The sequence below is a fragment of the Pipistrellus hanaki genome, assembly GCF_964339955.1.
Source record: "Pipistrellus hanaki genome assembly, chromosome: 1".
In the NCBI taxonomy this organism is placed as follows: Eukaryota; Metazoa; Chordata; class Mammalia; order Chiroptera; family Vespertilionidae; genus Pipistrellus; species Pipistrellus hanaki.
In genome coordinates, this window is record NC_140503.1 from 58949246 (window position 1) to 58974420 (window position 25175).

Below are 25175 nucleotides of genomic sequence, written 5' to 3' on the forward strand. Positions count from 1 at the left end.
ATTCATTTAGTCTTCATAAATCAATAAGGTAAGTGCTATTCTTCTTCTTCGTATTTTATAGATAATGAAAAGTAAGTTTAGAAAACTGGTAGGATCAAGATTCCAATCCTCAGTCAGTCTGACTCTAGACCTTCATTAATTACTTCTCTGTTGCCTGAAATTCCAGTGTGAGATGCACCAAGCAGCAGTTCTTGGGAATGTGGAGTCACAGAAACCCTGTGAAATGTAGTCCAGGTTCTGTGACTCTTCCCCATGGGTCTATCTCATTCCCTATGGGACCTTTAGGAGGCGCTACAGAGGTGGGAGGACTCCAGGACCAACTTCCACCCAGTGCCCCTGTGGCCCTTCCCCCCTGCCTGGGGGCCAGGAGGCCTTTCCTTAGGCTGCGGAGGGGCAGGTAGGGGCTATCGCCCTGAGCCATGTCCTCCTCCTCACCACCATGGCCAGCCCCAGGCTCACCTTCCACGCCCTCCACGAACTTCTCAGACTTGATGCTTTTGCAGTCCTGGCCCTGGAGCTTCTTGAAATTTCTCCTCCGGAGCCGGGCAACAATCCAGGCAATAAGCAGGCTCACTGGCAGGGCAGAGGTGGTAGACTGCTCAGAGGAAGGTCTGGGGAGATCAGCGGCTCCTTTGCCAGACTCCTTTCCTTGCCAAGGCCCCTGCTTTCCCCAAGACTTAGATCTGTCCATTCTCAAACGGTAAAGCCGCCTTCAGAGAGGCGGGGCGCTGCTTCGCCTCCTATGGGGAGTTTGGGTAGCATCTAAGATGCCTGTGCAGGCTTCTCCCCTGCTCCCAGCACTCGGGTCCTCTCCTAGCTGGAGCTGCACCCACTCTGCCAGGCTGCTGGTCCACCTGCTCACAAGTCCAAAGCCTCTGCCCCAGCAACTACGTCCCAGCCCTGGTTCTCCAGCAGGGCTTTGCCTCTGCCAGGCCCAGGCTCCTGCAAATAGCTGTGGATTGTGGAATCCTGGGATGCCTGACCAATCTGGGCCCCGAGAACAGGGGGGCAATTCTCCCTGGTGCCAACTCTTATCTGCAGGTCAGACACTTCTTGTGTCTCCTCCTGCCCCTGATGTTCTTGTCATCTGCCCAGGGGAACATGGCTTGTTGCCACAGATGGAACCAACCCTCCTCCCAGCTTGCATCTCTTACCCAGCCCCACCCTGCCCATCACGTTTACCCAGCGGGAAGCAGCAGAGGGTCCCAATGGTGATCCCGAAGCCAACTCCACTGCCCTTGAAGTAGTCCCGCATGACGGGGGGAACACAGGGCGGCAGGCCCTCCGTGCTGAGTTGTCCTGGCTGAGGGCAGGGGTCTCCTGGGGAGGCAGAGAAAGCTAGAGTCCTGGGGGGCTGTTGGATCACAGGCTTAGGCACAGCATCACTGAGGACATTAGGGTGGCAGGAAGGGGGAATGGTGGTGGCTCTGGGTACCAGAGGGGAGGAGGCTGCTTATCCCTGTCATTGTTCCTGCCATTGTACCAAGAATGTGGTGTTTTCCTACTTGGGTAACAAGTGGGGTCCAAAATGAACCTCAACCTCTATCTTTCCCTCCCTATGCACGTGTATGTGCACACACACACACACCCCTTCCCTTGTCACTGCTGTGGGGTTGGGATATCCTCACTACACTTAGCCCTCCTAATGTTCCACCCACCCCCAGCCCATCCCAGCTGAATGCATCTCCTCACCAGGACTCTCTGAGTCTCAGCCCTGCCCTCGCTCGGGCACCTGGAGTTGTGTAGGGGGAACCTGCGTAGCTGTAAGTGGCAGCCTTGGTGCCCAGATCCAAAGTTCCCAAGGGCACAACCATAGTTCACTCCCCCCTTGGAGTCTATTGTCCAGCCACACTGACCCAAACCCATGGCTGAGGAGGAAAGAAACTCCAGACCCCAAACCCCTGCAAGCCCCCTGGGCCACTCACCCGCATGCCAGAAAAAGACATTGGGCTGCAGGGCACTGGGGTCCACGTTGGTGACAGCCACTAGAACATCCCTGAGGGATGTGTTTCTGATCTCTGCGATCTCTTCCTCAGAGAAGAGTCTGGGGGTGAGAGACGGGGGGTGTTCTCAGAGTGGGAGAGAGATGCAGGCCCCAGGCCCACGGATCCGGACGAGGAAAGATCCTCAGAGGGACTGGGGATCGGCAGTGCCCGCTGGGAACCAAGGGCCCATGGGCACTGCTTATAGCTTATAGGCAGAGGTCTGGAGTCTGAGGTGGGACCCAGGCAGGCCTTACCCATTCCTGGTGTTCTCAAACCAGTAACGGTCACCATCCCGCAGACGCACAAATTGGTCGAGGACTATGATGCTGAAGAGGGGCCCGGGGTCCCCGAGGCTCTCCAGGAGCCCTCCGGGGAGCAGCTCCAGCAGGGACAGGTCCTGGTTGTACAGGGCAGCGGTGGCTTCCAGCACCTGGGGCCGAGAAGGGACAGGAGTGAGTGCAAGGACCTGGCATCACCCTCAGGCAAAGAGATGGTTCCCAGGGATCAGCCTGAGGGATAATAATAAATGACAGGAACACTAACTCAGTTAGTATGCCCCGGGCACTGCTCTGAATGCTTTACATAAGTTCACTCATTATGGGAATTCTCTCACAGACTCAGCTGCCTATTGTTAGAATAAATTAGGCAGCCAATCCCCTACGTAACTTATTCTTAGAGAGGTATACAAGTTCAAGAATCAAATCAGTGCAAAATGTTAAATGGTAGAATGATGTGTTAGGAAAGGTTTCCATTTTTTTTAGATCTAAAAAAGTGTTTAAAAAAATCAAATCCCTACATATACATTGTATTTTAAAGACAGTCTTCAACAATATATGGGCAGCATAGTCTGCCTCACCTTTACTTTAGTTCTTTTCTTCACAGTGTATAAGCCCTTGACCAGTCTAATCCCAATGAGGTGCAACTGAAGCTAAAGATATCTTTATATTGATTTTATAAAGTTTACAAGCCCCACACACATATCATGTCTTTGTTGGTCTTTCAAATCTCTATTTTCCAACAATTTTATAAAATAGTAAGGGCAAGGACAATAACATTGTCATCAATTATAGAAATCCCTGCTGTACCAAGATGTTAAGGCAACTAAAACGAGTCTGTTGGCGGGTGATGGCGTAGGGGTGAGAACTGACTCCCCTAAGGCAGCTTGACTATGAGTGTGCAAAGGCACGGCTTGTTCCTGAGTCAAGGACCTTCTCTACCCACCCAGGGCATCTGGGAAGAGTAAATGAGGTAATGTCTACTAAGTGCTTGGCATGTGATAGATGCCCAACAAACATGTGCTGGATCCGCACAGTGGCCAACGCCTGCTGGTCTGGTAGCCTACAGCCCAGTGTGTGATGCTGGGAAAAGCAAGGTGGCTGAGCCCTGCCCCTCGCAGCAGGTGCTTGTCTCTGGTGCCCGGGTCTCACTGCCCATCTTCTGCGTCTCAGGCCAGTGTTCCCATGGGCCTCCCACCCCGCCCTCTGGGTCCCGACCACTCCTCACCGTGCCGTGACTCAGGGAGAGTGCAGGGTTGATGTCCTGCCATCTGGTAATGGGAGGCAGGCCCAGTGCTTCCCTGGCCTTGGTGTAAGAGGGCAGGCCCAGGTCCCGGCCCCGCTGCAGGCTGCTGGCCAAGTAGTCTGTGCGGGAGTACTTCAGTGGCCCGGGCCAGAAATCTGTGAATTTGACAGCAGGGAGTCTCAGCAGCACCAAAGCTCCTCCGGCCCATGCCCCAGGCTCCCACAGCCCCGTGGGGATGTAAGCGTTGGGAGCTGTGGCCATCGGGTCAGAAGCTCTCTCAGCAGTGAGACTGCAGGTTCCCAGCCCTGGATACCCCGCCCTGTCTGGCTCTGGAGCTCCCGCTGAATCTCCTCCCAGGGGCCAGGGGTGCACAGCCTCCAGGCCAGTCCTGGCCTCACCTCGCACATCCTCCACCACCACGTGGTCTTCTTGTTCGGCAATCTGGGAGGCCATGCCCAGCAGCAGCGCGTCTACATCTTCAGCTCTTCGTAGATTTGGGTTCTATGGGCATGAGGAGAGGAGAAGAGTGTGGCTAATGGGGCCAGAATTTGGGCAGCCAGACTGCCTCCACCTATAAGTCTATGTTCTCTACTCAGTCCTGCTGTTCACTCCCAAACTGGTGGGTTATTCCTCATCCAGAGCCCATGCTGCTGGGAGAAAGGGCTCCATGAGCACAAGGGACCAAAAACTTGACTTCTTCTTCTTTTTTTTTTTTTTAATTTATTCATTATTTCTTCTATTTTATTTATTTATTTTAAATATATATTTTATTGATTTTTCACAGAGAGGAAGAGAGAGGGACAGAGAGTCAGAAACATCGACGAGAGAGAATCATCGATCAGCCGCCTCTTGCACACCCCCCACTGGGGATGTGCCCACAACCAAGATACATGCCCTTGACTGGAATCGAACCCGGGACCTTTCAGTCCGCAGGCAGACGCTCTATCCACTGAGCCAAACCAGTCCCAGCTATTTCTTCTATTTTAGAAACAGACTTGAGATCATGGTTGACAAAGACACTAGAAGATATAGGTCTTGGTTCTTGTTCTGTTTAATAACAGCTGTGTGATGGTGGGCAAGTAACAGTATCTCTCTGAGTTCAGTGTCCTCCCCTTATCAAAAAGGGCATTAGAGACGAAAAAACAATGAAATAAAATTAATAAAGTCATAAAAAAGGATCAGGAGGACACTGAGGTCTCTTTAAACTCAGCTCCATGTCTCTGACCCTGTGCCTAACTCTTCTCTCTTTTCCTCTCTCCTCCCTTCCCTCTTATTAACATTCTGAGTTTGCTTTAAATTAATGATGAATGCTGTTGACCCACACGGACCTGGTTTGGATGGACAGACTATCCCTGGTAATCTCTCAGAATCCCTCCCTTCTCCTTGCCTCCAACCCACAAAAACACATTCATCTGCTGCCTTAGGGAAGTCTAATTGGCGAGTTTCTTTGGGGCTGGGATGGCTGGGGTACTCCAAGGCTTACAGGGGACTCAGAGCTGTCAAGGGAGAAGGAAATCCTGGAGGAAGCAATAAATGTAGAGCCACACTTGCACAGTCCTGAGGTGAGAGTAGAGGGTTGACTTATGACTATGTGCAGCTACCCGTCATCTCAGACACTGGGAGGAGAGATGGCTTTGGTCCCCGGGCTGCCTCCTCCACCCCAGCCCATCCCATCCCAGCTATTGGCTGTCTCAGCCCTACTGCCCACTTTCACCACATACCCTAACACCCGTAGGTGTGTGCGCACACACAAACACACACAGTACACATGCCCACCCACGTATATGTCCCCAGCTCTGACCTCTCGGCTCCAATAGCTGTTGCAGACACGGAGAGCTCTGGAGGCGCTTGAATTCCCATTGATGACCCTCTGGAAGTGGCAGCTGGCATTTCTGAAATGCAAGGAGCAGGGGAGCGGTGACTGAGATGCCAGGGTCCTACTGTCAGGCATCTGCTCTGGTCTCCAAGGCTGTAATGAGGGCCAGGCCATGGCTTCCCTGCGGTGGGATGTGTTCAGGGTAGGACCCAAACAATCTGATTTTGGGGAGGTCCCTCTCCCACATCAGACCGAATATCTAAAAATGCACCCAGAGAGTTTGCTCATGCTCTCCTGTGCATTCTCTCTTTCCACATGTGCATATACATTTTGAAAGAATTTTTAATTGTTCTTTTGAAATTACTTGTCTATGAATAACTCAATTGCTATGATTTCTTGGCCATCATCAGGCATATCCAGAAATGGTTCCAGCCCCAGCCCAGTAGCTGCGTTGGTTAGAGCATCATCCTGATATGCCAAGATTGTGAGTTTGATCCCTGGTCAGGGCACATACAAGGAACAATCAGCAAATGCATAAATAAGTGGAACAACAGAAATTGTTCCAGAAAGAGAAGTTTTAAATTATAATACAATTGTAAAAACAAATAAATAAATAAATAAACTGACATGCTTTGCTTTGTATACATTTAATTAATTAATTTTTAGTTAAAATCCCCTTTTTGTTATTTTGGAGCCTATATTTTCTTCAGCTCTCACACATTTTTAAAACATATTTTTATTGATTTCAGGGAGGAAGGGAAAGAAATAGAAACATCAACAAGAAGAGAGAATCATTGATTGGCTGCCTTCTGCACACCCTGCACTGGGGATTTAGCCCACAACCCAGGCATCGAACCGTGACCTCCTGGTTCATAGGTGAACGCTCAACCATGAGCCACACTGATCAGGTTCACATTTTTATTATAATTACTCCAAAAGATGTGTAAGCTCCAAGTTCTGTATTTACAGCTACAAATGCCCCCAGGATACTGTCAAGTTCAGCACAACAGGCTTTGTGACTCAGCCGCTGAGCTCAATTAGCCAGTCTTAAACTGGAGGATGAATATCTACACCAGCTGCAGGAATATGGACCTAAAGTGCTTAAAAAACCACAATAATGTATCGTTTTAAACAATTATTTTTATTCTTCGCCTCCTTGTTCCCTGTTCCCTGTTAATCCTGTCCTGAAGACTCAAGAGGGCAATTTTCTCAATTAACAATCCCACCCCCACCCGCCCCCTCACCTCCCAACACACATCTGAGCCCTCCCTCACCTCATGTAGACGCCAGGGGGCACCATGGTGGAGAGGAACTGTTCAGAGGCCACCAGGAACTCTGGAGAGATGCTGGGGTCCAGGAAAGGGCGGTACCCTGCCCCACGGGAGGAAGAATGGGAGAAATAAACTCCTTAGCCCTCCATCCTCCCATATCAGGCATCCCCCTGTCTTCTTTCCGCCCTTGGATCCTAACCACAGCCTCCCCTCCACACAAGTGCCCCCATGCCCTCACCTGTGTATTCTGGGGGTGTTTTCTGCAGGAAGCTGGGCAGCCACTCATACAGAGCAATGTTCTGAGGGTCAGGAAAGAGGAAAGGTGGGGCGAAGGCTCCAGCTGCCAGGCCAGGAGGGGTCTGAGCCCAGGGAAGGCTTAAGTGGGAGAGGACGGCCAGGCAGGGGCAGTCATGGGAAAGGCAGCTCCAATGGGAGAGGAGCTGAGGCCTCCCCACAGGGAATAAGGGATTTGGGGGTGAGAGAGGGGGGACACAGCTACATCTCTTGTGTAACTGGCACATTGCCTCTCTATCATTCCTAGACTTTGGCTCTCCACATGAGCAGGGGGTCCTGCGAGCCAGGGAAGGCAGGTCACCCGGTTCTGGTCACCAGCTGTCCCAGTAAAGGTGTTTCTGGGTGGCCGATGTCCAAGGATGGAGGGCTCTGAGGGGAGCAGTCTCCGTGGAGCAGGACAGGAGGGTGCGGGAGGGCCATGCACTGACCTGGTAGGTGGCGATGACCCTCTTGCGCGCGTGCTGGAACAGCTCCTCGTCGCCCCAGTGCGGGTGTCGGAGGGCCAGCCTCTGGGCGCACAGGTTGTGGAAGCGGAACCAGAGCAGGCCCAGCGCCTGCAGGAAGGGCTCACGGTTCCCTCGCTCTGCCCCGAAGGCTGTCTCCGCCGGGGACCGGGAGGGAGAGGGCGGCGGTGTGACCCAGGGGAGCAGGGGGAGAGGGCGGCGGTGTGACCCAGGGGAGCAGGGGGGAGAGGTCGGCGGTGTGACCCAGGGGAGCAGGGGGAGAGGCGGCGGTGTGACCCAGGGGAGCAGGGGGAGAGGGCGGCGGTGTGACCCAGGGCAGCGCCCAGCGCCCCCAGCCCCCCCTCCGCCCCCGGCCCGCTCCTCACCGAGCAGCCCCCGCGGCCCGCGCTGGCCCGTGGCGGGGTCGGGCGCGCTCCACATGAGCAGCGGCTCCTGCGCGCCCCGCGGGAAGGCGGGGTCGGGCCCCGCCGCCAGCTGCCCCCCTGAGAAGCTGCGCAGCGCGTCGCTCCAGGAGTGCGAGGAGCCATAGATGGCGCTGCCGTCCAGCCAGCCCGTCACCTCGTTGGTCTGGCGGGTCAGCAAGGGGGCAGTTGAGGCGGGAAAGGGGTGCTGGGGGGCAGGGCCAGGGCCAGGCGGTGTCCGGGGGTGAGGGGGGCTCCCCCCACCTGCCTGGGATGCAGCTCCCGCCCGCCCTCTGCTCGGCCTCACCAGGTCCCGGGGGTTGCTGGGGCTCTGTCCGGTCTTGGGGTCCCAGCGGCTCCTCTGGAAGGGCAGCACCACGTCCCCGCGCCGGTGGGGGTCGAACACGGGGTCTCCGGGCGGGACCCGGATGTTGAGGAACTCGGCGGGGCAGCCAGGCCGCTCTGTGCTCACCAGGTCTGAGAGCACGTGGTAGCCTGGCCACACAGGGGAGGGGCGCTGGGGCCAGAGAAGCCCACTCTCTTCCTCCCCCAGGTAGCTGGTTCCCCCACCCTCAGCCCCAGGTTGCAAACGACTCCACAGCCATTATGGGCAAGGCCCAGCCTTGCCCTCACCCATCCCTTCCCAATGCTGCGTTACACCCTGGTCCAAACTGTTTTCATTGGCAGTTTGGCCTTCTCCTTGGTAACTGGGAGGTGCCCAGTGAGTGTGCTGGGAGCAGCCTGCCCAGAGGGCCCGCCAGGCCCGGGTGGCATGGTGGACACTGAGAAGCAGGGGTGGGCATTTTTAATAACCAGCAGGAGCCTGGCATTCCTGCCGTGAGCCAACAAACAGACCGGTCACTAGGCCCTAGCAACCCCATTTCCACACCCGCCAGCCCTCCTGCCAGGCGAAGAACCCTGCCCTGAGCCTGTCTTAGGAGCCACAGAGGCAGAGCGTGAGAAGAGCATCCCTCCCGGGTCCCCACCGGATTATTTTCATGTTCCTGCTTCTACCCCATCAACAGCTCAACCTGGGGCACATGTATTCCTCTTGTAACCAGACTCCATCCCCTCTGCTCCCATCCCTACCCCATCTCATTGCCTGCCCCTCCATCTCTCTCCCCTGGCTCTCTGGCCCTCCAACACTCCTCTCCCTCATTCTCTGAGTCCCCCCTCAGACATAGAGTTGTCTAGCTGACACCCTCCCTCCCCAACCCCCGGCCGCTACGCCCTACAGGTCGGGCCCTTACCGAAGAAGACGCCCAGCACTGTGCGGTTCTGCAGGGAGGCCTGCCCGGCAGGGCCCCTCGTGGCCGTGTTGCTGACGTCGCGGGGATTAGGCAGGTGGGGTTCTCCCAGGGGCTGGTACACGCCATCTGCATAGGTGGCCGGGACCAGGCGCCGCAGCCGAGAGCCTGGAATGGGATGGGTAGGGACAAGGAGCAACCCTCAGAGGGGTTCCCTGAGCCCCTCTCTCCCAGGCTTCCTCCACACCACAGATCTTAAAGCCTTGGGAATGGATAAGCCTTTGCTGGTGCCTGCCAGCCCTTTCCCCTAAGCGGTGGGTACCATCCTCACCCTGGGCTCTGTACCCGCTTGACTCTCACTTACCTTTGCTGCCCCATCTGTGCTCTTTGTGGTTGTTGTACCATCCATCAAATCGCTGCACCTCCCAGGAAATGGGGTTCTGAGCTCCTGTGTGAGGGTGGAGGGAAGGGGCAGCTGGGCAAGTCAGCACATGAGAGGATGGGCAGGCCTGCAGAATCTGCATCCTGTGAGCCTGCCACTTGGGTCAGCAGAAAGTGGACACCCAGCACAGGTGTGGGAGGCAGGGCAGAGTACAGAGGGAGACAATGAGAGCAAAGTGATGTTCAAATTCAAGCCCAATCTTTAAGCTGTGTGTGTGGGAGGGCGGGGGGATCAGATATGGCAGGGAGCACTGCAGGATCGTAGCCAGGTAGCCATGTGCAGTGTGCTGACAAATGGCCTCAGAGAGAAAGACGAAACAGAAGAACAGGGGCAATGAGGGGAGGAGATGCAAGAGACTTTTACTGCTCTCACACCTCAACTCCCTGGGGGACAGGGCAGGACAGCAGCCATTCCAAGCCTCAAGACATCACACAGAGCAAGAGCTAGCCACCCCCAAACAGCCAGACACCCCCAAAGAGCAAGCCACTCTTCCACCCAGGAAAGGACGTGTTAATCTCTGATCCATCCCCAGGCAGCGGCCGTGTGGAGAGGGCTTTGGTCCTCTCCTGCTGGGCAGAGTCCAGGACCAGGATGTGGGCCGCGGAGCTGTGGTTTAGATTCTTTTTCCAGTTTCTTGGGTGGGATCAGGGACTGATAGTCAAGTGGATAACCTTGCCCCCTTCTCTTTGGGGGTCAATCTGTCCCCCATATAACTCCTTTTCTTGACCCTATTTGCTCCAAAATCTAGGGTTTGGGAGGGAGTACTCAGCTGCTGAGGGAGGAACTCAGGCAATGAGGGCAGAGGGAAGGATCCAAAATCAGAAATACAGCAGGGGTCCTTCTGGCCAATAGATCAGATGACCAGCCAGATTGCTTTCCCCAAACCAGGAGGCCATAGGGCTGTCTCCCCCTCTCCTCAACTCGGAGAGCAGAGCAACGAAAGGGACTCTCATTAGCCAGAGGGAGACCTAGTCCTCAGATTGTCTCCCCACTCAGACCAAGGACAGGATCTCAGAGCCACTCTCCTGCCCCATAGTTGACACACACATGTACACCCAAGGTGGTCAGAGAGGAAAAATGACTCAGGCCCTGATATGTGAGCAAAGAACTGAGGAGGAGCATATTAAGTGACTCCAAAATTTGTCACTTTGGCATGTGGATTATTTTGAACTAAAGGCAATCAAGATATAGCAGACTCAAGAAAAAAAAAAAAACAACTACTTTTTTCTCAACCACCTGAAAAATATCAGGTAGAGGGCATGGCCCTGAAAGAGGGTTAATACCAGAGATTACTTTTGATCTGGATGGCAGGGAAAACATCTGCTCTTTCCATTGTCATATGAATTTCCCTTCTCCCCGTTGATGCCCCAGGCCCCTATCCCATTCCTCAGCTTAGGATGGTAAAGAAGCCAAAGAATCAAGAAGGAATGAAGGGGAAATTTTTCCATTTCTGCAGAACCCAACTAAGGATCAGGACTTGGGGCAGAAATAGGGCAGCCACATACATTCTGTCTCTAAAATAAAACAAACTGTGGCAGAACAAGGGATGGGGGCTGTTGGGGAGGGCATGGGGGAGAATGCCTCTTGGGTATTAGAGGCAAGAAAAAAGGAAAATCTAAGGCCAAGGCATAAATAAGGCTGGAAGAAATGCAAATGTGAGCAGCTCTGGCAAGGGAGAAGCTGCAGGGGCTGGCTCACCACCCTATGCCGCCAGCCAGGACAGATCATGTCACAGATTTTCTTTGCTCCCTGTTCTTGCATCCCACTCTTGATGACCAGAGACTTGCTCTTTTAGCCTAATTTGTGGCACCTTCCGCCCACTTCCCTCCTCAGAGACCCAGACTGTAGGAAATTGCCTCAGATTCTAGTAAGAGACTATCCAAAGCCAAAGGTAACAAGATGAAACTCATGTGGATTTTTCCCCCCTAATCATATTGTTTTAGAACATTGGTGGCTTCCCTTTGAGAAAGTCAGCATTCAGTCCAATCTGACCCCACGATCCTTTATTTTCTTCTGTGTCTCATCCATCTTTTTCTATTTGGGGTCAGGGGTGGAGGCCATAAGGCTGAGACTCCTCCTCTCCTCAGTTCAGAGAACAGAGCAAAGAAAGGGACTCTCATTAGCCAAAGGGACACCCACTCAGACTAAGGCAGGACCTCAGAGCTACTCTCCTGGTCCATACTTGCCATGAAAGTATGAAAGGCACAATCACCAAGCTGGAGATGAGCACTACAGGCTACTGTGTTAGCTAACGGGGAGTAGGGCTAGAAAGGAATGTGATACAGCCTCTGTCCTTGGAGAAGCCCAGAATATGCTGGGTTCCTCTGCTCCTAGCCATGATTCTCCTCCAATCTGTACTCACCAGTGGGTATCCATGGCCCAACGAGGAGTGTCCATGCCAGAGCCAGGCAGAAGCCCATGATGAAAATGGAGACCCTAGAAAAAGACAGAGTATAGAGAGAATGAACCCCAGCAGTTAGGAAAGTTGGGCCAGGGCCTTGGCAGAGCGTTGGCATGAATCCAGGCGTGGGGCTGGGTCAAGGCCACAGTAAATAGCACAGAGCAGGAGACTCCCTCCCCCCCAAGAATCTTTCACTCATTCACGAATTACTTGAAGAACACCCTGTGTGTGCTGGGAATGGGCCTAGGCCCTGGAGATTAAGTGATGAACAGAGCAAGCAGAAACCCCCACGTTCCTGGACTTTGCTGCCCAAGAGTAAGTGGAAAGCCTTGTTTACTGCAGTGTGGTCCTGGGACCGAGCATGGTGCCACTGCCAGTCCACTGTGTGGGTCTTAGATCACTTATCTGATTTGGACCTTGGTTTCCTCTTCCAGTTATGGGAGCAAACATGTCTGAACTGTCTACCTCTTAGCATGGCTTTGGGACTCAAACGTGAGATTGAAAAGTGGCAGTGTTATGTAACTGTAATATATAAAGTGTGGGCTGGAGCTTGGCTCCTCTGAGTCAACTCAAAGGGGTTCCTGTGTTTAATGCCAACTTCCTGCTCACTCTCCCCAGGCCAATAAATCACGTAGGGACAGCAGGGAGCCAGAGGCATCAGGGGACTCAGGTTGGCACTTCTGAGTGGCACAGGGAGCGCCCAACGCCAGTGAAGACTTCCGAAAGGCAATATGGAGGTTGGGGTGGAGTGGGGCCGGGGAGCTATCTAGTGGAGGAAGGTGGGAGCTCATAGAAAGCCTCATGTCCAGCCAAACCCTCAGGGCTCCGGGATAGGTTGTCTAGTCACAGAGGAGGGAACCCAGAGGATGACCTCACCCCCACTGGCCATCTCTCATCAAAGAAATGAGCTCAGCATCGACCTATGAACCAGGAGGTCATGGTTCAATTCCTGGTCAAGACATATGCCTGAGTTGTGGGCTCGAACCCCAGTGTGGGGCATGCAGGAGACAGCCAACCAATGATTCTCTCTCATCATTGATGTTTCTAACTCTCTCTCTCTCTGAAATCAATAAAAATAAGAAAAAAGAAAGAAATGAAAACAATGTAGGCTTAGTGTTCTATCCACTCCATCCCAGAGACCGTCTAGATACCAGCCTTAGGCAGTTTGTGAAGAAATCGAAGGGCTCTGGATGGCTGAAGCCATAAGGCTGGACATGCTGAAGTGCCCACAGTGTTCCTTCCCTGATCTAGAATGCCCTGCCTCTTCTCTCCTACCACTCTGACTTCTGGATCCTTGTTCCGACACCAATGGACCACTCAGTCCACAAAAGCATGCAGTGAGCCTTCAGGCCACGCTGTGGGAACCACCTGAAGGAGAAGGTGGACAAGCAATAAGCACCCCCTGTAGGTGGGTAGCCACGGGGACTTCACACAGCACATTGGTTCCCTAACTTTTTACCAGCCTCGAAAGGAAGGCACAGCCTCAGGAAAGGGCCGTGAAGCAAGAGAATACAGGCCTGCCTCCTTCCTGACCCACATGGCAACTTTTCCAGCCATGAAGTCCTACAGCTGCGACTCCTGGGTGGGGAAAGAGGCGCCAAGGTCCTAGGGAGGCCAGCTTGGTCCCAAGGGAGGACCGAAGAGGAAAGCCTGATCTCTAAAAGTCCCCAGTTCCCTCCCTGGCATGATGTGTTGCTGCCAGGAAGAGCTCGGAGAGATTCCCGGACGCCCAAGCAAACCAGGTCATCCAGCATTCCCAGACCGCAAAGCATCTAGTCTCCCCAAACCTTGGGGGGTGGAGGATAGGCCCTAACGGGACCCACTGTAGCCTCAGGCTAAGAACGGAGGCGCCGAAGGAGGGTCAGACTGAATTCCCCTTCCCTCAAAAAATGCGGCGTTGCTGGGGCACACTGCCGCTAGAGCTCCCTCCGGCCCCCCCTTCCTCGTCCCTCTCCTCCCAGCGCCAGATCCGCAGGCCCCAGCAGCCCCTCCGGAATCTGACCTGAGGTTGCGGAGTCCCCCACCTCGGGGACTGCGGCTTGGCTCCCGCCTGGCTCCAAGTTGGGCCCGGGACGCCGGCTCTCCTCCAGCTCCCTCTCCAATTCTGCGGCAGGACGGGCTGGGGCGGGGCGGGGCGGGGGTGGGGGGGTGGAGAGAGGAGACAGCGGCGCACCCCAGATCCTCGGCAGGGCGGGGCGAAGTGTGTGTGTGGGGGGGATAGAAGCCGGCGCACTGGAGACCCGCGAGGTGCTCCGTGGAGACCCGGACGCGCAAGGTGAGACGCCACGTGCTCGCAGGACCCAAGTGGAGGGAAAGCTCGCGTCCGTGGCTGGGGCTCAGCTAGTGTGGCCACGTGGAGAGCGAAAAGGGCAGGTCAGCTTCCATGGGTCAGCTGAGGCTGGGAGTGGGAGACCAGAAAGGGTGCGGGGGGACGGAGAGGCGCTTCTTACATCCTCTCCGCGCCGTTGGTTCTGGGCGCTAAGATCTGGCCAGGCGTCCCAGCAAGGCGCCCATCCTCAGACCCTGTTGGAGACGGTGATGACCACCGGCGCCAGCCCCGAGGAGTTCCCGTGAGCTCTCGGAGGTCTCAGGGCGCCCGCCCCCGGACTGCACCGCTCGGTTAGTGCTGGAGCTGCCGGGTGCTGAGCGTGGGGACAGAGGAGTCTGACGGGTGGCTGCGGAGGGGCACTGCCCCTCCTCTATGCCAGGCTGGTGTGGGGCAGCGCCGCGGAGCCTGGGCTGCAGTCTGAGAAGATCGAGGGTGACTTCAAATAAGAAGTGGAGAAGCCTCCGGGGACCCGGTTTGTCCGGTCAGAGCCTGGTCCTTAAGCGACAAGAAAAGTGGGGGTTGGAAGGGGGCACCGCGGAGAGAAAGGGCGCGCGCTTTCTTGACAGAACGTCCGGACCAGGTCCCCTGATTCCACCCCGGAGAGCGGAACATCGCGTGTGGGGTTCCGTAGGAGGAGGCCAGCGGCGCGAGCTGCCACGCACTCATTGTCTGGAAGAGGCGAAGGTGGGGAACCCCGGTACCGTGTGAGTGGCGGGGATGTGGCTGCTGGAGCTGGTGCAGTCCCCGTGGGTCTTGGAGGGTGGCTTGAATGAAGTGCCGCCCTCGCCCGGGCCCCTAGGGGCGCACTTTTGGTGTCCAACCGGATCAAAACCAGATTTTCAAAGAAAAAGTTTGGTTAAGAAACTAAAAGAAAGCAATAAAAATCTTGTGAGGCCATACATGCCACAAGACTTACAGACATCCAGTCCTTATCCTGGCTTAGCTAAAGTCTGGGTAGTTTGGTTTGTATGATTCAGTACCCCTGGACCCTTACTACCTCAGTCCTTACTGGAAATCCTTATCTCAACCTCCTTTTCAGATCTTGTTCTGATTCTCCATTTAATCTTTCCTTTAGTGCAACAACGCACGTACACATGCCCACACACGTTCTTGAAGAAGAGAGGCGGGGACAGGAGTTTCTGACAGGGTCCTTAGCCAGGACTGTAAACTTTTTAAAAATATATTTTATTGATTTCTTACAGAGAGGAAGGGAGAGGGATAGAGAGCTAGAAACATTGATGAGAGGGAATCATCAACCAGCTTCCTCTTGCACACCGCCTACTGGGGATGTGCCTGCAACCAAGGTACATGCCCTTGACCGGGATTGAACCTGGGACCTTTCAGTCCGCAGGCCAACGCTCTATCCACCGAGCCAAACCGGTTTTGGCAGGGCGGTAAACTTTAATGGGGTCAACCCCAACCAGAGAAATAAGCCATCAATCACATTATAGTAGCTGTGTATCACCAATGAGAGCTCTTGGCAACTCCAATTCTTTATTTGTAGAGAGAATTAATAGTCCTTACTCTATGAGTTCCAGAGATGGGGGAGGTGGCAGGAGACTCAGGAAGAAATTTCTGTCAAGCTATAAGACAGGCTACAGAGCAGTAAGAAAGCATCTAAGAACTTTGAATGCTGGGGACTATAGCTTGTAGTAGGATAAGTTTTCCTAAAGATTGAAACTATTTCTTGCTGGCCCCTCATACATACATGGGAGTCTCTTTTCATCCTATGGTAGGTAGGATGTGTCTGGAATACAACTTAGTATGAGAAATGCTTCAGTATTTTAAGGAACCTCAGAAAGGGAAAATGTGTTACTCATCTTTCCAGGTCAGGTAATAAAGGAGGACCCCAAAGTGTGAAGATTGGCCTGAAAAAGTACCCCAGTTTTGTTACAGGGGCATTTGGTGCAGGGGTTTGGTGTCTAGATGTCTGTTACTGAGAACTTCTTCCTTGTTCTGCCTGTATTTCTGTTTATATGAACGTGTAGCTGTATATCTGATTGTTCCTAGTGCTTATTAAAAACAATATGCACTGAGTGACCAGATCATTATGATCTCTGAAATCATAATAATCTGACCACTCAGATATATATATATATATATACTCAGTATAATATATATGTATTAGAGGCCCGGTACATGAATTCATGCACATGGATGGGGTCCGGCCAGCCTGGCCAGGGGGAGGGGACATGGGTGGTTGGCTGGCATGCCTCTTGGTCGAACTTCTGGTCCAGGAGACAATTTGCATATTAGCCTTTTATTATATAAGATATACACTGAGTGGCCAGATTATTATGCTTTAAGAGATCATAATAATCTGGCCATTCAGTGTACATTATGTTTTTATACCAATCATGGTGGTGAGCTCAGGGAGAAGTGGGGTAAGTGAAGACTGACATGAGATTTTTATCAGATTAGACAAAATTCTACTGCCAGACGCTTCTTGGCAAATCTGGGAGGAAGGTGTTCCAAAAGAAATGATAAGCTTCATAGGAAAAGCAGGATTGCTGGATGTGGGGACTTTTCATTTTAGTCCCACCTTTTCATGCAGGAGAGGCCTGCTAGCTAAATAATGAAAATCAAATAAAGATCAGGATCATGAAAAATTAACTTTAAAAACTAGGCAATGTTGCCTGGTCAGCATGGCTCAACCTATGAACCAGGAAGTCATGGTTCAGTTTTCTGTCAGGGCACATGCCTGGGTTGTGGGCTTGATCTCCAGTGTGGGGCATAGAGGAGGCAGCTGATCAATGATTCACTCTCATCTTTGATATTTCTATCTCTCTCCCTCTCCCTCTTCCTTCCTCTCTGAAATCAATTAAAATATTTAAAAAAATAAAATAAATATCCCTATCACATATTTTACAAAATAATTTAATCCACAAATTCTGTTACTCATGTTCAGCTAGAGTTCAAATGTCTGTTTCAGATTCAATTAAAAATGAACATTCATGCTTTGGAGAATCCAACCATTGGGAGAGACTCTCTGAAAAATTTTGTGAAAGCATTAACAATTGACATGGTTAGTCAAATCCCTTCCTGCGTAGTCCTTAGCCCTATTTTGGTGAGAACTCAAATTAATGTTAATGACAATGAGGGAATATAGCGCCCTCTTGTGTTCCAACAGAAGATGCTGCCTGCACAGGGAGGAACCAGTTCATAATATTCATTCATTTGATCCACAGACTGATTTGTACTAGTATATGCTATGTTCAGGAGTTGCAAAGATGGAATAAGGATATTCAAAGCTAAAAGAGAGGGATATGTTCAAACAGACTATATGTTGATTTTGGGATCATGGGCGGAGGTGTGTTCAAAATGCAATCAGAACCTTAGAGGTGGGAACATCCACATACCGGTAGACTTGACAGCATCCTTCACAGAGGAGTTAACACAAGCTGAGACTTGAAAAGGGAAAAGGAGTTTGCCAAGAAGGTAAGAGCATCCCAAGCAGAGGAAATAGCACGTACAAGGCACGAAGGCTTGAAAGAGCATGTCAGATTCCGAGGAAGACCAATAGCTCAGCGTGGCTGGAGATTAGGCTGAATGAAAGATGGAGATGGAAGGGTAGGTGGGACCAGACTACAAAGGACTTTCTATGTGATGGTGAGATTAGATTTTACCCAGAGCAAAAAATTGAAATAATTATATTTGCTTGTTAGAAATATTGTTCTGACACCAGGCAAGATAGGATGAGGCTGAATTAGGGCAAAGGCAGTGGGGAAGGAAATGCATGGATGGTTTCAATAAATATTTAAGAAGTAAGATATTCAAGGTCTCTCTTTTATTTGATCAATGGAGTGATGACCAAAAAGATTAAAAAAAAAATAAAAGCAAAATAGAGACAGTGAATTCAGTTTTTGGACCTGTTAAATTTGAGGCATCCATGGAATATCCAAGTGAAAAAGCCCATGGGGTAATTATCTCTGTTGTGTTTGGAGCCCAAATAAGAGGTCTACTTAGAAACATAGACTTGAGAAGCATAAGCTATGAGGAAGGTGGTGGTGAAGGCAGGGTGGGTTGGTGTCAGAGCCCAGAAGAAAAAGAGATACTCATTCCCCTGGGATGGGAGAGTTGACAAGTTAAGAAACTATCCAGCCCAGAAGGAAAAGGGAAGTCTGGGGGCTATAATGTTTTGTAGGAGAATCACAGTATTTAGAACTAGAAGATCATCATATCTAATCGTAGATAAAAAAACAAAGGACTGGGGAAGTTGTCGCTGGCCTTCCTAATGTTAAATTATTCATCAAAGAACTGGAACCAGACCCAGAACTGATTCCAGCCCAGTTCTCTCCAAAAAGAATTGGAGATAAATGAAATGATAGAATGTCATCTCCTTCCCAAAATGGTAGCTTCCATGTATTGATATTCTGTTCCAGGTACTATTCTTAGTACTTTACATACACAGTCTCATTTTATATCCATAATGACCCTATGATATAAACATTATTATCATCCCCCACCTATATAATAAAAGGCTAATATGCAAATTGTCCCCATGGGCGGGAGTTTTACCAACCAATTTGACCTGACTGGGAATTAGACATGTGTTGACCACCAGGGGATGGCATGGAACATGGTGGGCATCATTGATGCAGCACTGGCAGCAGTCAGCAGTGGAGGCACTATCATCCCCGATGGGCACCAATGGGCCCTGATGAGATCGAGACAGCGACCGATGGCGGGAGGGGGAGGGAGGGCCTGGCGAGCTGTGAGGCAGGTCAAGATAGGTGTGAGCAAGGTGGGGGTGGCGGCGATCACCCTGCTGGTCACCCCACAGATCAGCCCTGATTGCCATCCAGGCCTAGGTACCCTACCTGTGCATGAATTTTGTACACTGGGTCTCTATATTTATATAAAAGCCTATGCCACCATTCCACTGTTTGACTGGTAGCTATGATGAGCAGACACTCAATGAACAGCTTGGAAACATTGGGCAGACTGATGAATCTCAAAGGGAAGGGGGAGGTGAGAGGATGGGAAGAGATTAATCTAAGATCTTATATGCATACTAGAGTTCCAGAGCACAGATTTGTGCACTGGTGGGGTCCCTTGGCCTGGCCTGTGGGGATCAGGCTAAAACCAGCAGTCCAACAGTCCCCCATGGGTCCTGGATTGCGAGAGGGTGCAGGCCAGGCCGAGGAACACTTTGGTGCACAAATCCATGCACCGGGCTCCTAGTTTTTAAATAAAACTCTCTGTATAGGTCAAGTAACTTATAAGAGTCAGAGGTGGAAATCAAACATAGAGCTACTTAACCCCAAAGCTTGTTTTTTCCCTCTCATCCTTTATAATAAAGAGGTAATATGCAAATGGTTGTCACGCCCTCACACCATCACACTGGGGAGAAAGGAATGGGGACCAGCCAGGCACAAATGAGCTCACGAGAGAGGAATGGGGACCAGCCTGGCTGCAGCCTGGGACAGAGACAAGCTGCCTGCCCTGCAGTCCCGGGTGCCTGCAGCTGCAGCCCGGGTGAAGCTGGCCCTGGTCCTGGGTGCCTGCAGCCAGCCAGAGGGAGGGAAACCTGGGTCCTGGGTATCTGCAATCACCTAGAGGAGGGAATCCTGAGTCCCAGATGGGGGACGAGGCAGAGGTGGTTAGGGGCAATCAGGCCAGCAGGGAAGCAGGGTTGATCAGGCAGGCAGGCAGAGGTGGTTAGGGGTGATCAGGCAGGCAGGTAGGCAGGCGAGCAGTTAGGAGCCAGTGGTCCCAGATTGCGAGAGGCAGTCAGACATCACCTGAGAGGTCCCAGATTGGAGAGGGTGCAGGCCAGGCTGAAGGATTCTCCCTCCCTCCATCCCGCCCCCCTCCCCATGCATGAATTTCATGCACCTGTCCTCTAGTCAGACTATAAAGCATGGAGCCTCCTGTGCAAACCAAGATCCCAGTATTGATCACACTCAGGGAAATGAGCAGAGCTAGAATCATTGATTGTAAAATGTACTTTATTCTCACATTTTGACATCTCTGAAATTGAGGTGTATCTTACCAACAATGGCTGTCATGGTTTTATTTGTAGTTTCTTTCTTTTGCATAAAGTAATGGTGTGTCTTGTAATCCATTCTGTCTGGATTTAATAAAACACACTATCTGTCTTAAAAAGGGACAAATTAGAGTAAATCTAGCTCTGAGATCAGGGGACAGGCAGAGAAGAGCTGAGCCAGAGTTTGAACTGAAACAAGGCCTGGAAATTTAAGTCAAGAAGGAAGGCTGCGGTTGATGATGTGTGCAGTAAAAGGACATCTGGCCTCTGGCCCTGGCGCCCTGCCTGTGGGTGGCAGGTATTTCTTCAGTGCTTATTGAGGTGAATTCAATTCAGCTCAATTGTCCTGGAGTAGTCAGAGCTGGAGCCAGACACTTGAGAAAGCTGACAGACTGGTGTGAGCGGTGCCAGGTCTGGAAATCAGCCCTCTCATAATACAGTTGGATCATATACTTAGCAGAGCTGTCTGACCTTTGTTCCTTTGGGGACTGAGGAGGAAAACCAAAATTTGTGTCATCTGTACTATCTTTCACCCTTATGCTTTCACTTGATAATAAATATAGCTCTTTTTATGTTCTGTGGTACGTCTGGAGGCCTGAGGGAGATAACAAACAAACAAAGAAAAAGGACTGTCTCTTAAGACAGTGTCAAAGGAAGCAGAGAAGCCTCCAGGGTGGTGGCAGCACTGATTTAGGGGCCTGGAGGTTAGGAAGGGAACATGGAACCACAGAGACTGATTGCCGAGACCCTCATCCTTTCACAGCCAGAACATGGGGGATGGGGGGCTGAGGGGCAGTGGAATGGCAGTAACAGTGGAGCCTGGTGAGCTCCAGAGAAGAGGAGCCTGATCTGGTTTATTCTTGGCTGTATCTCCAGCACCAAGAACAGTGCCCGGCACACAGGGCACTCTGTAAAAATCTATCCTTGTTGTACAGCATCTGCCTTCCCTGCACAACCCCACCAAAATGGCTGCTTTTGGACACACATTCCCCTTCTATCCTGGCCCCAAGCCAACCTTCCCAATGGACACCACCTTGGCCATCATCATCACCATCTTTCTTACTGCACTTGTCACTTTCATCATCATCCTGCCTGGCATTCGGGGCAAAATGGTAAGAAACAAACCCAGCCCTGGGCCCCGGCCCCAGAGAGACCTTGGCCTTGAGGTGAGGGGGCCATACTCTCTCACTATAAATAACTAGACTCAGGAAACAGGCTTCAGTCCTGAGAAAGCAACTCCCCCGCCCCAACGTCCCCTACACCCACCTCCACCCAGCAGAGAGCTCCCGCACTCACTGATTCAACAGATGATTATGTGCCTGCCAGGCACTCTGATCTCCATCCACCAAGTAATCCCAAGGCTGGAAAGAGGAAGGGTGGATTTAGGAGAGGGTACTCCTTCCTAAACCCACCCACCCTGTTATGGCTCAGAGGCTGTTCTGGCTGTTCCGGGTGGTGACCAGCTTGTTCATCGGGGCTGTGCTCCTGGGTGAGTGTGAAGCACAGCTGCCTCAGGCAGTGCCTCTGTCCCATCTGGTTCTGTTCCCTCAGGGCAGCCTCTGCCTCAGGGTGGTTTTCCACACCCTGCCCACATGCGTCCCTCACTGTGGCATGTCCCCTCACTTTTACCCCTGCTCAGAGGGGTGTGGGCCCTGGGAAACCATGCTGGACCCATCTCTCCAACCTTCATAACATTTTTATTCAGAGGAAAGCAGATCAAAATGAATGTCTGTTGGGAAAAGGCCTTCGGATACTGGAGGGAGGGAATGGAAGGGGGAGGACCGCTTGCTTTGCTTTGACAATTAGGCAAGTAGGAGAGATGAAGTCCCAAAGCTGTAGCTGTGTTTGCCCGACATGGTTTATTACATTAATGTTTTCCTCCCTCAGCTGCTTGAGTAGCTCTCTCCAAACAGGAAGAGAAAGGGAAGGAGGGATAAGAGGAGCACCACCAAGGGAAATCTAGGATTTATCTCACACATTATTGGCAAACCAACCATGAGCCAGACCCTAGGCCAGTTAATGGATATGCAATTATGAGCAAAACAGGCAAGGTCCCCTGGTGGTTCTCCCTCTGACTCTAACTCAGCAACGCCCGGAACTCCCTGAGTTCCCATATGTCCAACTCCCCAACCCCAGCTGTGAATTTCAGTTCTGAGTGGTCTGTGGGCCAGGTCAGCACCAACACATCCTACAAGGCCTTCAGTTCCCAGTGGATCAGCGCTGATGTGGGGCTCCATGTTGGGCTGGGAGGCGTCAACATCACCCTCACAGGTGAGGAAGGGCTGTGCCGGGGAGGGAGGGGAGAGCTCTGCTCGGTGTCTTTGGGCTCTAGTTTGGTGTGGTCTAAAGAGCAAGATGGGGGGATGGTAGGAAGGGGAATTCCCCGGCCTTGGAAGCTGCCTTCTCTTCACTGAGACCAGCTCCTGTCCCTCTGCCCATTGTGGGGAGCCCCTTACCCCGGCAAATGCCCCGCTCTGGCCCTTGGGTCCCTGCTGAGCACAGCTGCCCCATTTCCCAGGGACCCCAGTGCAGCAGTTGAATGAGACTATCAATTACAACGAGGAGTTCACCTGGCGCCTAGGAGCGAGCTATGCTGAGGAGTATGCAAGAGCGCTGGAGAAGGGACTGCCGGACCCCGTGCTCTACCTGGCTGAGAAGTTCACCCCGACCAGCCCGTGTGGCCTGCATGGCCAGTACCGCCTGGCGGGACACTACACCTCGGCCATTCTGTGGTGAGGGTGGGATGGAGGCCCTATTGCTCTAGACCCAGGAACAGGGTTTCTAGCTATCTCCTCTCCGCACCCCCCCCCCCAACCCCTTTCCCCCACCTTATATTGCAATTCCTATGAGGAAGGTGATGCCAGTCACCACGGTACTCAGTTGGGAATCCCAAAGCAGAAATCCCTACCTCACATCGTTGGGGCATCCTTGGGTCCCTGAGCCTCCATCTGGAGCCCTCCAGGTAGAGGTGCCCGGGCCAGCCTTCACGGGGGTCCTGGTTCCACAGGGTGGCATTCCTCTGCTGGCTGCTGGCCAACGTGATGCTGTCCATACCTGTGCTGGTCTACGGTTGCCACATGCTGCTTGCCACGGGCATCTTCCAGCTGTTGGGACTGATCTTTTTCTCCATGGCCACGCCGCTCATCCCACCCTGTCCTCTGCGCATGGGCACTGCTGTGCTGCACTTCCACCGGGGACCTGCCTTCTGGATCACGCTGGCCACAGGTGAGGCTCAGCCCTGAAGACAGGCGCTGGGGAGCTCAGGGCCAAGGAGGGAGGCAGGGGAGGTTGAAGGTCTGGGCCAGGATGCCTTTCCCTTCTTGAAAGCCCCATTCCTCTTATATCCCGCATCTCTGGGTTTTCTCTCCCCAGTTTCACGTCCCCTCTCTTTTTGTGTATGCCTACTCCCCCTCATCTTCTCTCTTCCTCTGTCAAGTGCCTCATCCCCTATCTCTTGGTCCAACTCTTTCGCAAATATTTTAATCTCATGTCCCCTCCCACTTCCCCCAAGCGTTTTTCTTTGTGTTCCCCCATTCCTAGAACCCTTCTCTGTCTCTGTTTCACATAACCTTCAAGTGCCCTGCAGTTTTATAGTCCTCTGCTGCCCCACCCACTTTGTGTGTCCCTCCTGCCTTTAGCCTCCTCCTCATGCCCTGCCCTTCCTCAGGGTTTTGTCTTTTCAGATCCATATTCTCTCTCTCTCTCTCTCCCTCTCCCTCTCCCTCTCCCCCTCCCCCTCCCCCTCCCCCTCCCCCTCCCCCTCCCCCTCCCCCTCCCCCTCCCCCTCCCCCTCCCCCTCTCCTCTCCTCTCCTCTCCTCTCCTCTCCTCTCCTCTCCTCTCCTTTCCTCTCTTCTCCTCTCCTGGGATGTAATTGAAAGCATTTGGCTTACAGTCCGAAACTCACAACCGCCTCTCTGAGCCCACATTGCCTTGAAGCCAGGAGGCCAGGCCTCCGTCAGAATCGTTCTGATGCTCTTAGGAGAACACATCCTTGGGAGGGTGCTGTCCTCCCTAAACAAGACACCTATTGCCTCCTTCCCAGGATTGCTTTGTGTGCTGCTGGGCCTGGCCATGGTGGTGGCCCACAGGACGAAGCCCCACAGACTGAAGGCTTTCTTCAATCAGAGTGCAGGGGAGAACCCTGGGCTGGAGTGGAATCCTGAAGAAGGGGGACTCCTGAGCCCCCGCTACCGGTCCACCGCTGAGAGTCCTGAGCCCCAGGACATTCCTCTGTCAGAGGCTTCCCCCCAGGCATGCTGTAAGGAGGAGCCACCCAGAATGTCCCACCCTGCCCTATGAGGTTCCTCTCCCTGGTGGCCACCCAGACTTCCCACATGATTCCAGACCTCCTGTGAGCCCCCCTAACCTCCCTCCAGAAGGGCCCGTAGAATGGGTTGTATCAGCCCTCCAGCTCCGGTCTGTAGGTGGAGTCGAAAAAGGAGATTCTATCAATGTTGACAAAAGAATAGAAAGGACCTAAGGTGCTGAACAGATATTGGAACTGCCCATAAACCTTGTCACCTGGTAAGACCAAATGTTTCCACACAGCAACCCTGCCTTTTTTTAAAAAAAATTTTTTTTATGCTTTGCCAGTTCATATTCCATTTATGGAAACCTAGCGTCACCCCCATAATGATGTGGTGCAGGGCGCAGTTACGGTGTGATTCTGTAGTCCCTCTCATCCCTCTGCACCTCTTGTTTTCCTTTTCCTGGGTCCCCTTTGTCCTTCCTTTACTTCCTCAGCTTGTGTGACCTCTTGGTACAAGGAAAGAGACACTTGGAGGAGAAGAAACCAAACTTCTTACCCTAGGCCTAATATTAACCAACTGTGCCACATTCTCTTTGGGTTTCCATTCTCAAGTTTGCTAAATCAACTTGTAAGATTTGCCAAGGACCTTTTTAAAAAATCCCAGGATTTACATTTTTATGACCTGCTGAGATCTTCCTTGGACCTCAACACCATTCCATAGTGAATAAACTGGAATTAGTGAATAAACTCCAAAACGCCATTCCC

General features: G+C 52.4%; 2 protein-coding genes across 10 annotated transcripts in view; one reads left to right on the plus strand and one right to left on the minus strand.

Moving 5' to 3' along the window:
- The window catches only part of DUOX1 (dual oxidase 1), a gene marked incomplete at its 3' end in the record, with an annotated part of 33208 nt that extends 19242 nt beyond the window's left edge, over nucleotides 1-13966 (minus strand). For both annotated transcript variants that reach the window (XM_084903053.1, XM_084903054.1), the window contains exons 1-16: nucleotides 13845-13966; nucleotides 11804-11877; nucleotides 9364-9447; nucleotides 9003-9167; nucleotides 8060-8247; nucleotides 7717-7918; nucleotides 7316-7482; nucleotides 6832-6892; nucleotides 6597-6693; nucleotides 5308-5398; nucleotides 3905-4007; nucleotides 3489-3661; nucleotides 2240-2415; nucleotides 1926-2044; nucleotides 1183-1320; nucleotides 460-573 (exon numbers count right to left, since the gene is read on the minus strand). In XM_084903053.1, coding sequence (XP_084759179.1) covers nucleotides 460-573; nucleotides 1183-1320; nucleotides 1926-2044; nucleotides 2240-2415; nucleotides 3489-3661; nucleotides 3905-4007; nucleotides 5308-5398; nucleotides 6597-6693; nucleotides 6832-6892; nucleotides 7316-7482; nucleotides 7717-7918; nucleotides 8060-8247; nucleotides 9003-9167; nucleotides 9364-9447; nucleotides 11804-11861 — 1936 coding nt within the window. In that variant the 5' untranslated portion in view covers nucleotides 11862-11877; nucleotides 13845-13966. The remainder of the gene's footprint in view (nucleotides 1-459; nucleotides 574-1182; nucleotides 1321-1925; nucleotides 2045-2239; nucleotides 2416-3488; nucleotides 3662-3904; nucleotides 4008-5307; nucleotides 5399-6596; nucleotides 6694-6831; nucleotides 6893-7315; nucleotides 7483-7716; nucleotides 7919-8059; nucleotides 8248-9002; nucleotides 9168-9363; nucleotides 9448-11803; nucleotides 11878-13844) is intronic.
- Nucleotides 13967-14052: 86 nt separating this feature from the next.
- Nucleotides 14053-25123, plus strand: DUOXA1 (dual oxidase maturation factor 1). Of its 8 annotated transcripts, none has more exons than XM_084903747.1 (9): nucleotides 14053-14117; nucleotides 14363-14461; nucleotides 14738-14855; nucleotides 21096-21272; nucleotides 21592-21649; nucleotides 22297-22431; nucleotides 22679-22892; nucleotides 23168-23385; nucleotides 24204-25123. In XM_084903747.1, the coding sequence occupies exons 4-9, from the start codon at nucleotides 21126-21128 to the stop codon at nucleotides 24458-24460; spliced, it is 1029 nt and encodes a 342-aa protein (XP_084759873.1). In that variant the 5' UTR covers nucleotides 14053-14117; nucleotides 14363-14461; nucleotides 14738-14855; nucleotides 21096-21125; the 3' UTR covers nucleotides 24461-25123. The 8 variants fall into 8 exon arrangements, with proteins under 8 accessions (XP_084759873.1, XP_084759877.1, XP_084759874.1 ...); XM_084903746.1 differs by having other exon boundaries at nucleotides 14101-14117; nucleotides 14326-14461; XM_084903751.1 differs by lacking the exon at nucleotides 14363-14461 and having other exon boundaries at nucleotides 14059-14117; nucleotides 14738-14873.
- Nucleotides 25124-25175: the final 52 nt, after the last annotated feature.

What these genes read in the sequence shown, in the direction of transcription:
- DUOXA1 (XM_084903747.1), top strand. Translation starts at nt 21,126, where the DNA reads ATGGCTGCTTTTGGACACACATTCCCCTTCTATCCTGGCCCCAAGCCA. An exon ending in CTGGCATTCGGGGCAAAATG is followed by an intron (nt 21,273 to 21,591) that starts GTAAGAAACAAA and finishes GTTATGGCTCAG; the next exon opens with AGGCTGTTCTGGCTGTTCCG. An exon ending in TACACCTCGGCCATTCTGTG is followed by an intron (nt 22,893 to 23,167) that starts GTGAGGGTGGGA and finishes CTGGTTCCACAG; the next exon opens with GGTGGCATTCCTCTGCTGGC.